Source organism: Juglans regia, chromosome 4, assembly GCF_001411555.2.
Source record: "Juglans regia cultivar Chandler chromosome 4, Walnut 2.0, whole genome shotgun sequence".
NCBI classification, from domain to species: Eukaryota; Viridiplantae; Streptophyta; class Magnoliopsida; order Fagales; family Juglandaceae; genus Juglans; species Juglans regia.
This window is the reverse complement of record NC_049904.1, coordinates 30,183,378-30,197,532: the sequence shown is the minus strand read 5'-3', so window position 1 is coordinate 30,197,532 and position 14,155 is coordinate 30,183,378. Positions and strand designations below refer to the sequence as shown.

The 14,155-nt window shown below is 31.0% G+C and overlaps 1 protein-coding gene across 1 annotated transcript; it reads right to left on the bottom strand.

The window, feature by feature from the left end:
- Positions 1-1,186: 1,186 nt before the first annotated feature.
- On the bottom strand, positions 1,187-3,436 carry LOC109014434 (dof zinc finger protein DOF1.4-like). Its single transcript, XM_018996904.2, has 2 exons — positions 3,130-3,436; positions 1,187-2,943 (listed from the first exon to the last, which is right to left on the bottom strand). The coding sequence occupies exons 1-2, from the start codon at positions 3,187-3,189 to the stop codon at positions 1,918-1,920; spliced, it is 1,086 nt and encodes a 361-aa protein (XP_018852449.1). The 5' UTR covers positions 3,190-3,436; the 3' UTR covers positions 1,187-1,917.
- Positions 3,437-14,155: the final 10,719 nt, after the last annotated feature.

Genomic DNA, 14,155 nt, shown 5'->3' with positions numbered 1-14,155 from the left:
AAATATTAATACACTAATAATCACTTTCTTAATTATTAAAAATATATATATAATAACAGTCAAAATAAAAAGAAAAATGAGATGGCATTATTCGTCTCACCCCTAAACCCATATATATCGTACCAGCTAGCTAGTGCTGCGGAGCTAGGATCAATTGCTACGAGTAGTTATCTATTCAGCAGGGAGATAATAGCTAAATCAAGTGCGATGAAAATTAAAGGGATTAGTGAAGACTAGTGAATTAATGAGAAGCTACGCACGGGCCGGCTCTTTATATTACCGCTGAAGACTCCAAGAAAAAGTTGTTTAATTACTAGCTGCGAGGTAAGTACGGCTATATATATATATATATATCCTCAAACATTAATATTTTTCAAAGTTCTTCACCTGGAGTGCATGGAGTTTGGAACAAATTTAATTTGTGTATGTAATGCAGTTCATAAAATGGTGCTGAAATAGAATTCTATTATGTGCAGATCAAGAGAGATGTTCTTACTTTATTTGCTGATTCTAAGGGACTCAAGTTTTTTTCTATTCAAAGTATAAAATTAACTAGATCAATGTATACGTTTTAGATTTTTCCTTTTACAAATGATATCAAAGACGCATTTTTAATTAATGCATCTGGTACCTCGGACATGGCCTTGTGCACGTACAGGATCAGTAGTCCTGAGGAGATCATCGATATCAGAGATTTGAGTGAGGAAGATAAAGTTCATGCATGTCTCTTGATGATCAGGCATGCATGCATATCCCTTGTTGGTTGCCTACTAGGTACGTAATAAATACTAATTGGCTTAATTTCCTGCATGCTTAGATATTAGATTTAAAGATGCAGATCAAGCTAGCAGATTGATTCTACTATTTGAGAATGGACTCAACTTCAGATGCAGTGATCCCCCCACTTATAAGTCCCATTTAATTAATATTTCAAGACCAAATCTTCTTCACTAGCTAGCATCCTCAACTCAAGTATCCCCGTCTCCTGAGTCCCCTCCAAACTCATGATCTGAATATAGGTATATCAGAGATCAATAGATTGCAGCTAGCTCTAAATGGTAGAATGAGTTATCACTGCATGTCCAAGGGCATGCCCAAGATTTCCCTCGGACATGCATAAGCATTATTTACCAAATTAAAGCACAGTTCCTTACCAAATAAACAACATCAAAAAAACATCAAAACAACATTGTAAACCAACATACCAATACCAAGCAAATACACTAACGGGTCACATTGAAACAACAAATCTCCCTGATCTCTTTCTATACCATATTATACCCACCCTTCCCCATAAACACTTCAAAGAAGGGAAAAAAAAAAGGTAAAACTAAGGGAAAAAATAATTAGTTCCTCAGATGATCTTCATTGAGGACTGCAACATATACCCCCGACCCCATCTAGCAACAAATAGAAAGTAGGAAAAAAAAAAAAAAAAAGACATGGTCATGATATATACATACAATAAAGTCGAACTTTCTAAGCTCGGAAGTTTCTTCTCCAAAGGATCCTCAATATTTTCCACTAAAACTAACCTTGATCGATAGTACTGCGTAGGTAATTGTGACGATGATGATTATACCCAAGTCGATGAGATGAAGATCAGGATCCGAGGTTCCTCTCAGCGCAATTAGTGAGTCAACTCAACCTTGATAATAAAACTAACAGGCTGATCTTTTGCTGCTGACATGATCGCTCCGATCCAAACTCCTCTCAACTTTGCTTCAATGAAATATCTTGCTCTTTTTTCTATTTTTTGTTTTTTTTTCCAGACTTTGCTTTTGAAACCCCGCCCCACTGTGACCATAAAATTCACTAAAAAAAAGGAGTAATCAACAGAAACCTAAGTAACCAGCAATGACCCAGATAAGATGACTAAAAAGAAGGGAGACAAATGGAAAATGATTTTTGGTTATGCTAGATCAGAGAAGTGACGGAAGACCCGATGTTTCCCGGATCATTCCAACCACCAATATTGGTTGCATTCCAGTAAAGGGAAGGATCCGACAGGCTGATTTGCTCCATTTGGTTCTGGCAAGAACCATTCCAATTCAACCTGTGTTGGCCGTTTTCGACTTTCACTTCTTTCATGGCAATCTGATGAGCTTCACTATTACTCACTATTTGCAAGCCTTCAAATGGCGCTGAGCTTTGGAAATGATTGGGTAAGCGAGTGTCTTTGATACCATCATTAACGAAATTTTGTTGCTGAAAGCTAGAGGCAAGTAGGGAAGCGATGGTTGGAGTAGTGGTAGTAGTAGAAGCTGAGGAGCCGAAGATGGAATTATAACTTGAGAGGAGCGAGTTTGATGTAACCACATCTTGGATTTTCTTAGCACGATTAAACCCATTTCGGTAATCATGATTCTCACCAGCAATACCATCAGACATAATTCCAGAGGAAAACCCTAGTCCAAGAGCACTCAGCTGGGGCTGTAGATCATAATTACCAGAAACAATTTCCACATTGGAAACTCCGGGAGTGAATCTGGAAAATGGAAGACTCATATCAGAAGGGTTACGGGCTAACCCATAAAACAAAGGATTGATATGATGTGTTGTAGTTGAAGATATATCAATGTGTGGTTGAGATGGAGGATCTGGATTTGCACTATGAGCTGAAGAAGAAGGGCCATCAGTGGCAGAAGCTGCAGGCCTCTTCACGCGCTTGTTTTTCCTGCACCCACCGCCTACAGGAACGTTTCTCAGGGTACCACCTCTTGTCCAGTACCGCTTGCAGGCCTTGCAGAAGTGCCTAGGCTGAGACAAGCTGTAGTTATTGTAGTAACAGAACTTTGTGTTAGATGAATCGCAGCGAGGACACCTGAGTGCTTGCTGCTGTTGCTGCTGCTGTTGCTGCTGCTGTTGTGGTTGGTCTAGAACTAATTTTTCCATCACCCTACCCGTAGAAGCCATCAAGCCGTTTCGATCATCTATTTGATTCTGCACAGGGAAAAAGAAAAGAGAGAGCTTGAAGTGGCGTTTTAGTGTAAAATAACCACACAGGAGACATATTCTCTTCCAAAAGCATAGCAACAAAAATGAGGGTAGGGGTCATGTTCTGTCTAATAATTGAGAGAGAGAGAGAGAGAGAGAGAGAGAGAGAGACGGTGGCAGAGAGAGAATAACCTGTGACCATTCGTTTGTAGTTGGAGGGATGACTACCATCTTCTCATAGTTACCCAACATTTTCTGATCTCTCAAAGGAATCGTTGAAACAAAGAGTAAATAGACAAAGAGCAGGTGGGGACGTGAGTCTTTCTTCCCGGGGTTGAAATATTACGAGTACGAGAGAGAGAGAGAGAGAGATTATTTAGTATAGAATTACTTTGCAACTACAATTTTTTAAACCTAATTTCACGTGATGGGCGCTGGTCCAAAATCGAATTTGAGTAGATCATTATTATTTTAAGAGGATTTGAATAATGAAAAGAATATAGACATTCGAAATTCAAGAAGAAGACGGGGAGATAAAGTAACCTTATAAGAGGCCAGTGAATCTTGGGGAGAAGTTCAAGAAAGAAAGAGCATTAATATACGTGATGAGAGACTGACTACACATTCCCGCATCACTACGTCGTAAAATTCCTTTGTACAGATTGAGATGTCGATAGATAAAGAGAGGGAATCCCTAAGATCAGCTAGCTAGCTAGCTCTAGCTCAATACCCGATGCTGTCACACATGGCAAATCCCACTTCTACTTTATTTATTCGCTCATGATCATCATATATTCGATGATCTACACCACCCATTTCAATTATTTTTGGCTCTCCTAATTAACTGATTGTCTATTAACCCCAATTAATCTTCTTTAATTCTGTGCTTGATTATACCATTCTTCAGTACTGTACCCTTATTTCATCGTCACAATAAAGTCTTAGCTTTTTCAATTATCACAGCCGGACGATCGAGACGGCCCATGCAGCTTAATTTCCGTATTTATTTGATGTTCACTGAATTTGTAGAAAAAATACTTTAGAGATATGAATAAATATAACGGTTTTAAAAGAATTTTAATGAAAATATTAACTAATGCGCTTTTAACTTGAGAGAAATTAATCCTTGTAGTCCCGATGTTCTAATAGAATGTCAAAACTACATATTTTATACTTTAAAAAATTAATCAATGATATAATTAGATAAGTCTCATTAGAATATTATAAAGAATAAAAATATTTCTTTTTTAAATAATATTGTGAAATCCTATAATACATAAGTATCTATTATTATCCTTATCATATGGGGTATCATATTCTTATTTTCCGAGCTGTACATCGTGATATTAGTTGGGATTTTATTTTCGGACATCAGTGCCATTTGCATAAACAATTTGATTGGTAGACTCCCATAAATTATAGGTTATATAGATTAGACATGAGATGTTCCGTTTATGAGAGAGAGGGACAATCAAATTGAGCAGCTTTTGCAGAATGGATTTATGAATTTGTTTACGGTACGCACTATGTCGCTTTTGGACTAATATTGAATCATTGATGGTGTATCATACTTTTAGTTTTTTTTTTTTTTTTTTGAATCAGCATGCATGATACTTAAACAATATTATAGATGACTATTAGGGCGGAGACGAGCTGGAGGATGAAGAAGAAGAAAGGTAGAGAGAGACTTCATTTTTTGTCATAATGGACAGCAAAATTTCCAAAACGAAAAGACAGATCTAGATGTATCCCCAAGTGCCAGTCCACATCTCAGATAGAAAACATAGGAAGACCGCGCTCTGTTTGGCAATGGCTAGCTAGTCTTTCTGCATCATGTGTCTGCTTCTTTCACCCAGTTTGGCCTCTAAAAAAAAATGACAACCCAATTAAATATAAGAGAAAAAGAAACCGTTAATGGCTTCTGGGGGAGAGAGAGAGAGTGGAGCCCTGAGGCGCTGAACCATGTGGTGGGCAGCTCAGCTGCTGAGGAAAAAGAAGAAAAAGCGATGAACAGTTTGGAGAACAAACGGATTTTGTAGTCCCCCAAGGGATCTTCTCCTCCACCCTACATCACATCATTATTCTTCCACAGATCATCTCTGATGATCTGCTTCTTGAGCTTTTAACTTAATCTTTAATTGGTAATTAACAAAAATATTAACTGACAGATTGCTCGCTCTTTACAATTAAGATCGAACATGAGATTTTAATTACTATTCTTAATTGGAGTGTGGAGAAGTGTATGATATGTAAACTTGCAGCAGGTTAAAGTATATAATTTATTGGCATGCATGTTGGATCATATTCCTTGCAGAGACATGATGCTTCATGTCCACCTAATATGAATAGATCTATAGGGGGCGTAGGAGGACTCAGTACTTATATAGTGACAACAATTGGTTACGTACGATTACGGAAACAATATGGCTATTCCTAATTCCTGCAAAGGAAGGGGTCGACTGGGGCCAAGTAACAGTGGGAAAGATGCAAAGCAACGATTCAAGTAGTCCATTCAATGAATGCATATCTAAAAGAGGGTACAGTACTACTGGTTAAGTTAACCTAATTTTTTTTGTAATTATGTTATTTAGAGTCGGTTTAGATTAAAAGATGATAACTCATCTCATTATTATTTATAAATTTTATTATTATTCACAAATCATCTCAACTCATCTCATTTCAAAATACACACAAGACTTTAGGGAGGCATATCGGCAATTGGAGTGAGTCAAATTTTGAGACGCGGATGTGGAGGTGCAGGTGGGCCCTATCCACCCAACCAGTCACCACCCCACCACCACCACCGAGCAAGAGATTCCAATTTGGCAAGCATGAAAGAAACCCAACGTGCACGATAAAGGTAATAAGTCTGCAATTTGAGAGAGAGAGAGAGAGAGATTGGGGCCTAGCTTAGGGGGACCAGACCAAAGCATCAAATCCAAGCCAACTGTATCCATCAAAGGCTGACCATATTGCACCCAAAAACAATGTGCAGAGACAAAGATTCACTCTACATTTAGTATGGCTTCTTTTTATTCTCGCCGCTTACAGTGTTTAAAAGATAGCATTGCCCTCTCAAAAGCTATATATATATATAGAACTAGGGCAAACTCGAAATTTGGTTCAGTACTTGAACGATGAAAATTTAATACAATATTAATCATAATTTTGTTGAATATACAGAGGCGTAATATGAAAATTATTTATATGTAATCAGTTATTTTTTATTAAGATAATTGTTTTTTATCAAAATAAGTGTACTCTCGTGATAAATAATTAGTTTCATCACAAATAATTTATGATATTGGAAAATATGAATGGATTCTTTCAATTGATGGCCATCTATATATCGCAGAGTTATCCATCATGTACCTGCTGCATGTACTACTTATACGTAATATTGTTGTATGAACGTGGCGATGGGCTGTTTGAAAAGACCAAAATAGCAGCTTGTCAAGTGGAATAAACACATGCTGTCGTTCACTACAACCCAAGTAGACAAATCTCATGATGCATATTTCAAAGATGGCATGCACTAGCTAGTACTTAATAATTTGGAGCCATTTACGTTCACATTACCACTATATATATATATATATATACATCTGTCATGAATACAATTCTATATCATGTAAGCTGGGGCTGCTCGTTAATCAAGAGAGAGAAAAAACCGTGGACCATATGATGTTTGTTGTATATATAATTTGAAGGGTCCAGTACTTCAAACTGCAAAGGCAACATAGCAATAAAGACTCGCAAAGGCGCTTCCACATCCACATGCAGACAATCATGCAGGTTCCTTTCTCTGGCAAATTGATACTCATGACCAGCAAGTTTTCAGTATCTGCATGATTGATCCTGCCATTAACAAAAGCGATATTTATGAATGAGAAATACTGTATTCTTCCACAAAATTAAACTCACAACATGACGTACGTTAGATTATAAATTAAATCTAACGTACATATCATATGAAATTATATATATAAGTTTTTGAGATTATTTTTTATAAAATCTTTTTGTAACTACAACACTTCTCTTTTAAATTCGCACGTAAAACTCTATGACGAACTAAAATCTTTAGGTAACTAATTAATTGCCATTAAATAAATGTATAAAAGAAAAATGGATTCATTTGGAAGGTCCTTAATTCTCTTTGATAATGTATATGAATATGATCATCATCATATATATATATATAATATGTCATCAAATAATTAGAACATGTTTTAATATTGATAATGATCATCAATATGATTGAGGGCTATGATCAAATTTTAAAACCTGGACTGTGTATGCATGGGCTGTGGCATTATTGAATATTGTGCCACTGAAACATGATAATGAACAGAAATTGACAAGAGAGTCAAACCTGGGAAATGTCCCAGAAGGAGCAGTGAGAATGGAAAATTCTGGTGAGGTTCTGATCATGTTCATATATGGTCTTTTAATTGGAGGATCTAACGCATGCCTTCACAATATAATAGATGGAGGTTGGACGCTAGCTAGCTAGCAGCTCTGGACTGTTGCTTTTGGAAGTTTCAAATGGCGCCGGTCCTGTGGGACCTTGAGAATGTTGAGAGGACCGATTCCTGTTGTTATTTTAATTGCGTATGCCGTAAACAATTATAGTTTTTCTCGGAGATAGTCCAAATATTCTTGAAAGACTCAAAAGTCTATATATGAGTAATGAGAATATACATAGAAACTCATGATCAGAAATGGAGTTCTTTAATTTGAGGCTTTTCCACCTTATCGATAATCTAAAAAATTAAAAAAAATATATTTATGAAAAGTGATTATTAATTATATTCTGAGAATGAACGATTAGCAATATATATATATATATTCTGAGAATGAAGAGAAAAATAATATGAAAATGATATGGTGGTGGTAAGATGGGTCTCTCAAGCCGTCAACTTCATATCTACAAGCAAATATTATTAAGAGATCTTCTCTGAATTATATATAATACTTGCATAATTAAAATCTACTCAAATTATCCTTTAACCTTGTCCAATACTCATGTCCGCAGTCCTCAACCATCGAGATTTTTGGACCATAATATATATATATATATATATGGTTATCATAGTGGATTAATATTGTACTTAACTTATGCTAAAAATTATGAGCAAACAAGAGAAGCTTGCCTTGTCAAATTTGAATACTAACATTCAAAATGCATGGAAGAGAGCCTTAATTAGGGTTGGCAATGATAGCTTTGAAAGGGAGAAAATCACACAAGTCCGCGATAAATAGTACTTCATTGGATAACTACTCGTAGATGTTCGGTTAAATTATAGATATACAGAAAGTTCATTCATTCAACGTTCTTCGTCATTAATCAAAAGTACTCCTTTTTTTGTAGGAAACTTATATATATATATATATAGATCGGGAGACAAATGGTTATGCTTCAGCCTAGCTAGCTAATGAATTCATGAGGTCAGTACTGAAGCGTTCGATTTGACTGATCTTACATTAATTAGTACTTAAATATTGAAAATATTAGCGCTAATCAAGCAATTATGGGTTGCAACCGACTAGCCAAAAACAGAGACTTCGGTCGGTCCTACAAATTGTAGCCCAGGTCATGAGGCAAATAGTATTGGTAGCCATATACAAAGAGGCATGCACGTTTGAAAATGGTAGTCGGCAGAGTGAGAATATCTCACCAATTGATTTGAAGAATAATAATAATTTATGACAAAGTCGAATTAATTAGCGGAACGAGATCACTAGTACTACTGCATGGGATCAGAGATCAGATCCGACTTTATCAGAAATTATATCAATATTAAACAAATAATTAAGTTTATATTTCACATTTATTGATATAATAAAATTAAAATATAAGAAATTAATCTTATTTTTCATCACATCTCATATCTCAATTCAAATATTTCCTAAAAACCTATCCCATTTGATTTCGAAAGGAAAAATGTCATTTTATCTGTACGTACGTACGTACGTACGTGTGGCCCAGACTACCACGCACGCACTAATTATTAAGAGGGAGGAGTAGTACTGCTCCTAATTGGACATATATGGCTGCAGATTTCAAAGACCTGAAATAAAGGGAAAGGAATCGCTTCAAAACAACTTGACCCTGTACAGTAATTAATGGAAGGAACAGCAATTCGGGATCAGGATCAGAAACCGACATGGAAGGAGACAAAAGATCAATGTGAGGATTTAATATCATCATTAACATATGCTGGCTGCCTCATCAGTCATCGATCAATATTATAAGGTCACAAAAAATCATATATATATAAACTGCTTTGACAAAATATTACTACTAGCTAGTGTTTTATTTTACCGACACATTATCCTTTGTTTTTGCAGACACAACGTCCATGCACATGATGTCACACATAGAATTTGACATGTAATCTTTAAAATTTTAGACACTCGATCGGGGGGTCATCATGTCGTAGAGATAATTATATATATTTTTCACCTTAATCAATCTATTTCACACTTCACCTTCTAATAATATAAAATAAATGATATTTACAGTTATAAAGTGTACAAACATTATATATATATTTTAAATTATTTTCTTATTAATAAACTCTAATTTAAAAAAAAAAATACATAATAATTACACAAGTCATAATATAACTTCCCTACGCACAACCTAACAGGAAAATACATAATATTTTTTTCCCCCTGAAAATGATAGTAAGAGTGATGCTGGCCGCATCGATCCCACCATGGACGGACCTGAGTGGAACACGTTTTTTATTTTTAATATCTTGCATGTCCCCTTGATAGCTAGATATATATATATATATATATCCGTTTTGCAATTTGAGTGGCTATGATATTGTTGGGACTCGTACTAGAAAAATGCCAAAACCCGAAGGGCCTAGGCGCGCATCATCATGATGACCTGAATGCAGGATTGGGACCACCAATTGATAACTAAAGCCTTATTTTTATAATCATGGTTGATTAGGGGTCAAACTCAAATAATTTTGTTTTTAACTTGAATTATTATTATTTTTTAAATCTTCTTTGCCAAAAAGCCATTAATCAAGCTGCATTTAGTCCATGATGTGGTCCCTAAGCGTGCACCGTCTAGCAAACAATTTGGCCCTACTAAATTAACAGATTGATCTGGTAGAATGGCCCGTTACAATCTCTGGGCTATTGGGCTTGGATTATTCGATCGGAAAGCACACTGGCCCTCTCATGAAAGCCCAATATGGCTGCTGCAATCTAATGCTACTTTGGAAAGCTTTTTTTTTAAACAATGGAGGTCAGGCTCTGGCCTCCTTCATATTTATTCATCCCCATAAGGCCGAGGAAAAGCCGTGGGAAACAAATAAAGAACTATGACCCTCCCGAAAGACACCCATTGGTCAAAGTTAGCGGCACGCTAGCACGATTTATTTATTATTATTTATTATTTAATTTTTTTTGTTCGTTTTGCTCTTTAAATTTGAATTAAAAATCTCATAACATAATCTTCTTATATAATTTAGAAGAAAATAAATTCAATCAACCAACTAATCATGTAATTTAATCAAAAAAATTAATTTTATAAAAATTGACCCAAAAAGAAAAAAAATGTTAATTTTTATAAAATGAAATTTATTTTTAATTAAATTACATGATTATGTTGGTTAATTGAATTTATTTTCTTCTAAATTATGCAAGAAGATCATGTTCTAAAATTATTAGTTCAGATTCAAAGAGCAAAAGAAAAAAAAAAACTGGATAATAAAATAAGAGTAAAGAAAGTATAAGGATATCATTATCCAATACAACACTAGTGAAGGAGATGAAGGGGCAGTTAGATGCGGTTTGGATAGTGAGATGAAATGAAATAGTTTTAGATTAAAATTAAAAGTATAATAAAATATTGTTAAAATATTATTATTATTTTGAGATTTGAGAAAGTTGAATTGTTTAAAATATTTTGTGTGAAAATTTAGAAAAATTTTAATGATGTGATGAGATAAAATAGTTTCACTATCCAAACTGATTGTTTTATGAATGAATCATGTACGGATATTCCTTTTGAATGCGATTCTCACCCTTACCAAGAAAGGTTTTAATTCCGATCAGATTGTGGGACCTACTTGATTTTGTAAAGACAGAGGGATGAAGATTAGGGGTGGTAACCAACACAACACGAAATGGATTTTAATTCAGGGTACGTTTGGGTGTTGAAAAGTGTTGAGAAGTGTTGAGAATGTTTGTGAATAGTTATGAGTAGAGATTGGAGTGAGTTTGTGGGTCCCATTGAGAGTATTTTGAGTTGTTTGGATGTGTGAAGTATGTTGAGTTGTTGACTTTTGAGTAGGTAGTTGAAAAATGTGTGGGTCCCATAAATATTATAGTGATTTGATTTTTAATAATAAATATTATAATGATTTTATTATAGTGATTTTTTAATATTAATAAATATTGTAGTGATTTTATTTTACTTTTATATATAATAATGATAAATATTATAATGATTTTATTTTTAATTTATATATAATAATGATAAATATTATAATTATTTCATTTTTAATTTATATATAATAGTGATAAATATTATAATGATTTTATTTATATATATAATAGTGATAAATATTATAGTAATGTTATTTTTTATTTATATATTATAGTGATTTTATTTTTAATTTATATATAATAGTGATAAATATTTTTTATTTATATATTATAGTGATTTTATTTTTTATTTATATATTATAGTGATTTTATTTTTTATTTATATATTATTTTTATTTATTTATATATAATTTAAATATTTTTTTGTTTATATATTATAGTTATTTTTTTTATTTATATATTATAATGATTTTTTTATTTATATTTAATAGTGATAAATATTATAGTGATTTTATTTTTTATTTATATATTATAGTGATTTTATTTTTTATTTATATATTATAGTGATTTTAATTTTAATTTATATATTATAGTGATTTTATTTTTTATTTATATAATATAGTGATTTTATTTTTTATTTATATATAATAGTGATAAATATTTTTTATTTATATATTATAGTGATTTTATTTTTTATTTATATATTATAGTGATAAATATTTTTTATTTATATATTATAGTGATTTTATTTTTTATTTATATATTATAGCGATTTTATTTTTTATTTATATATAATAGTGATAAATATTTTTTATTTATATATTATAGTTATTTTATTTTTTATTTATATATTATAGTTATTTTATTTTTTATTTATATATTATAGTGATTTTATTTTTTATTTATATATTATAGTGATTTTATTTTTTATTTATATATTATAGTGATTTTATTTTTTTATTTATATATTATAGTGATTTTATTTTTTATTTATATATTATAATGATTTTATTTTTTATTTATATTTAATAGTGATAAATATTATAGTGATTTTATTTTTTATTTATATATTATAGTGATTTTATTTTTTATTTATATATTATAGTGATTTCATTTTTTATTTATATATTATAGTGATTTTATTTTTTATTCATATATTATAATGATTTTATTTTTTATTTATATTTAATAGTTATAAATATTGTAGTGATTTTATTTTTTATTTATATATTATAGTGATTTTATTTTTTATTTATATATTAAAGCGATTTTATTTTTTATTTATATATTTTAGTGATTTTATTTTTTATTTATATATAATAGTGATTTTATTTTTTATTTATATATTATAGTTATTTTATTATAGTGATTTTATTTTTTATTTATATATTATAGTGATTTTATTTTTTATTTATATATTATAATGATTTTATTTTTTATTTATATATTATAGTGATTTCATTTTTTATTTATATATTATAGCGATTTTATTTTTTATTTATATATTTTAGTGATTTTATTTTTTATTTATATATTATAGTTATTTTATTATAGTGATTTTATTTTTTATTTATATATTATAGTGATTTTATTTTTTATTTATATATTATAATGATTTCATTTTTTATTTATATATTATAGTGATTTCATTTTTTATTTATATATTATAGTGATTTTATTTTTTATTCATATATTATAATGATTTTATTTTTTATTTATATTTAATAGTTATAAATATTGTAGTGATTTTATTTTTTATTTATATATTATAGTGATTTTATTTTTTATTTATATATTATAGTGATTTTATTTTTTATTTATATATTATAGTGATTTTATTTTATTTATATTTAATAGTGATAAATATTATAGTAATTTTATTTTTTATTTATATGTAATAGTGATAAGTATTATAGAATGTTTGTGAATAGTTGTGAGTAGAGATTGAAGTGGGTTTGTGGGTCCCATTGAGAGTATTTTAAGTTGTTTGGCATGTGAAGTATTTTCAAAAGTACGAAAATACTTTGAAAGTGTTGAGGAATGTTTGGTATCCAAACATAGCCTTAATGTTAACGAGTTTGGATCAAAATGGGTGAACTGTAGGTTTGATGTTAATGGGCTTGTGTCAAAATGAATTGACACATTAAGACACTATTTATAAACACCAAACGGGTCAATAATAGGTCAACCCACGTAACCTAAAATCTATCCATTTTTACCCGGTTAGATTTTATTTCAAAATCAAAAGTTTATTATTATTGAGTTGTAATATTAGTATTTTTTAGTATATTCATATTTTTATTGTTGGAATTGTAACTCTATATCTATCCTCAAATTTGTTGTTTTAGGGTTTATAATATTGGTTTTGTTATATGTTAATAATTGAAAAATATTGATATTTTTTGTTGATAGATAGTATTTGTTTTTTAAATATTATGGCTACTAATAAACATAAATTTTAAATGTTATGTTAAATTATGTTAATCAGATCAAATGGTTTATGCGTGTTAGTTCAATTCATTTACATGATACGGGTTTAAATAGGTCGTGTTGTGTTGACTTATTTACAATTAATTATTAAACGGATAAAAAATAGTGACCCGATCCAACCCGTTATCTAAATGTGTTAGATTAGGATTTGAAAGTTTGACACATTTAACTTAATAGGTTGGATTTGGATGGACCCTTATAGTCGAATGTTGACCTATTTTTAATTAATTAGTAAACGGGTTAGAAGGGGTGACACGACATAACCCGCTATTTAAATGAGTCAGGTTAGGATTTGAAAGTTTGACACATTTAGCTTAATTAGAGGTGTAAATTTTAACCAAAAAACCAGACCGGACTGGTGGAATCAGTCCAA

What these genes read in the sequence shown, in the direction of transcription:
- LOC109014434 (XM_018996904.2), bottom strand. Translation starts at nt 3,189, where the DNA reads ATGTTGGGTAACTATGAGAAGATGGTAGTCATCCCTCCAACTACAAAC. An exon ending in CTACAAACGAATGGTCACAG is followed by an intron (nt 2,944 to 3,129) that starts GTTATTCTCTCT and finishes TTCCCTGTGCAG; the next exon opens with AATCAAATAGATGATCGAAA.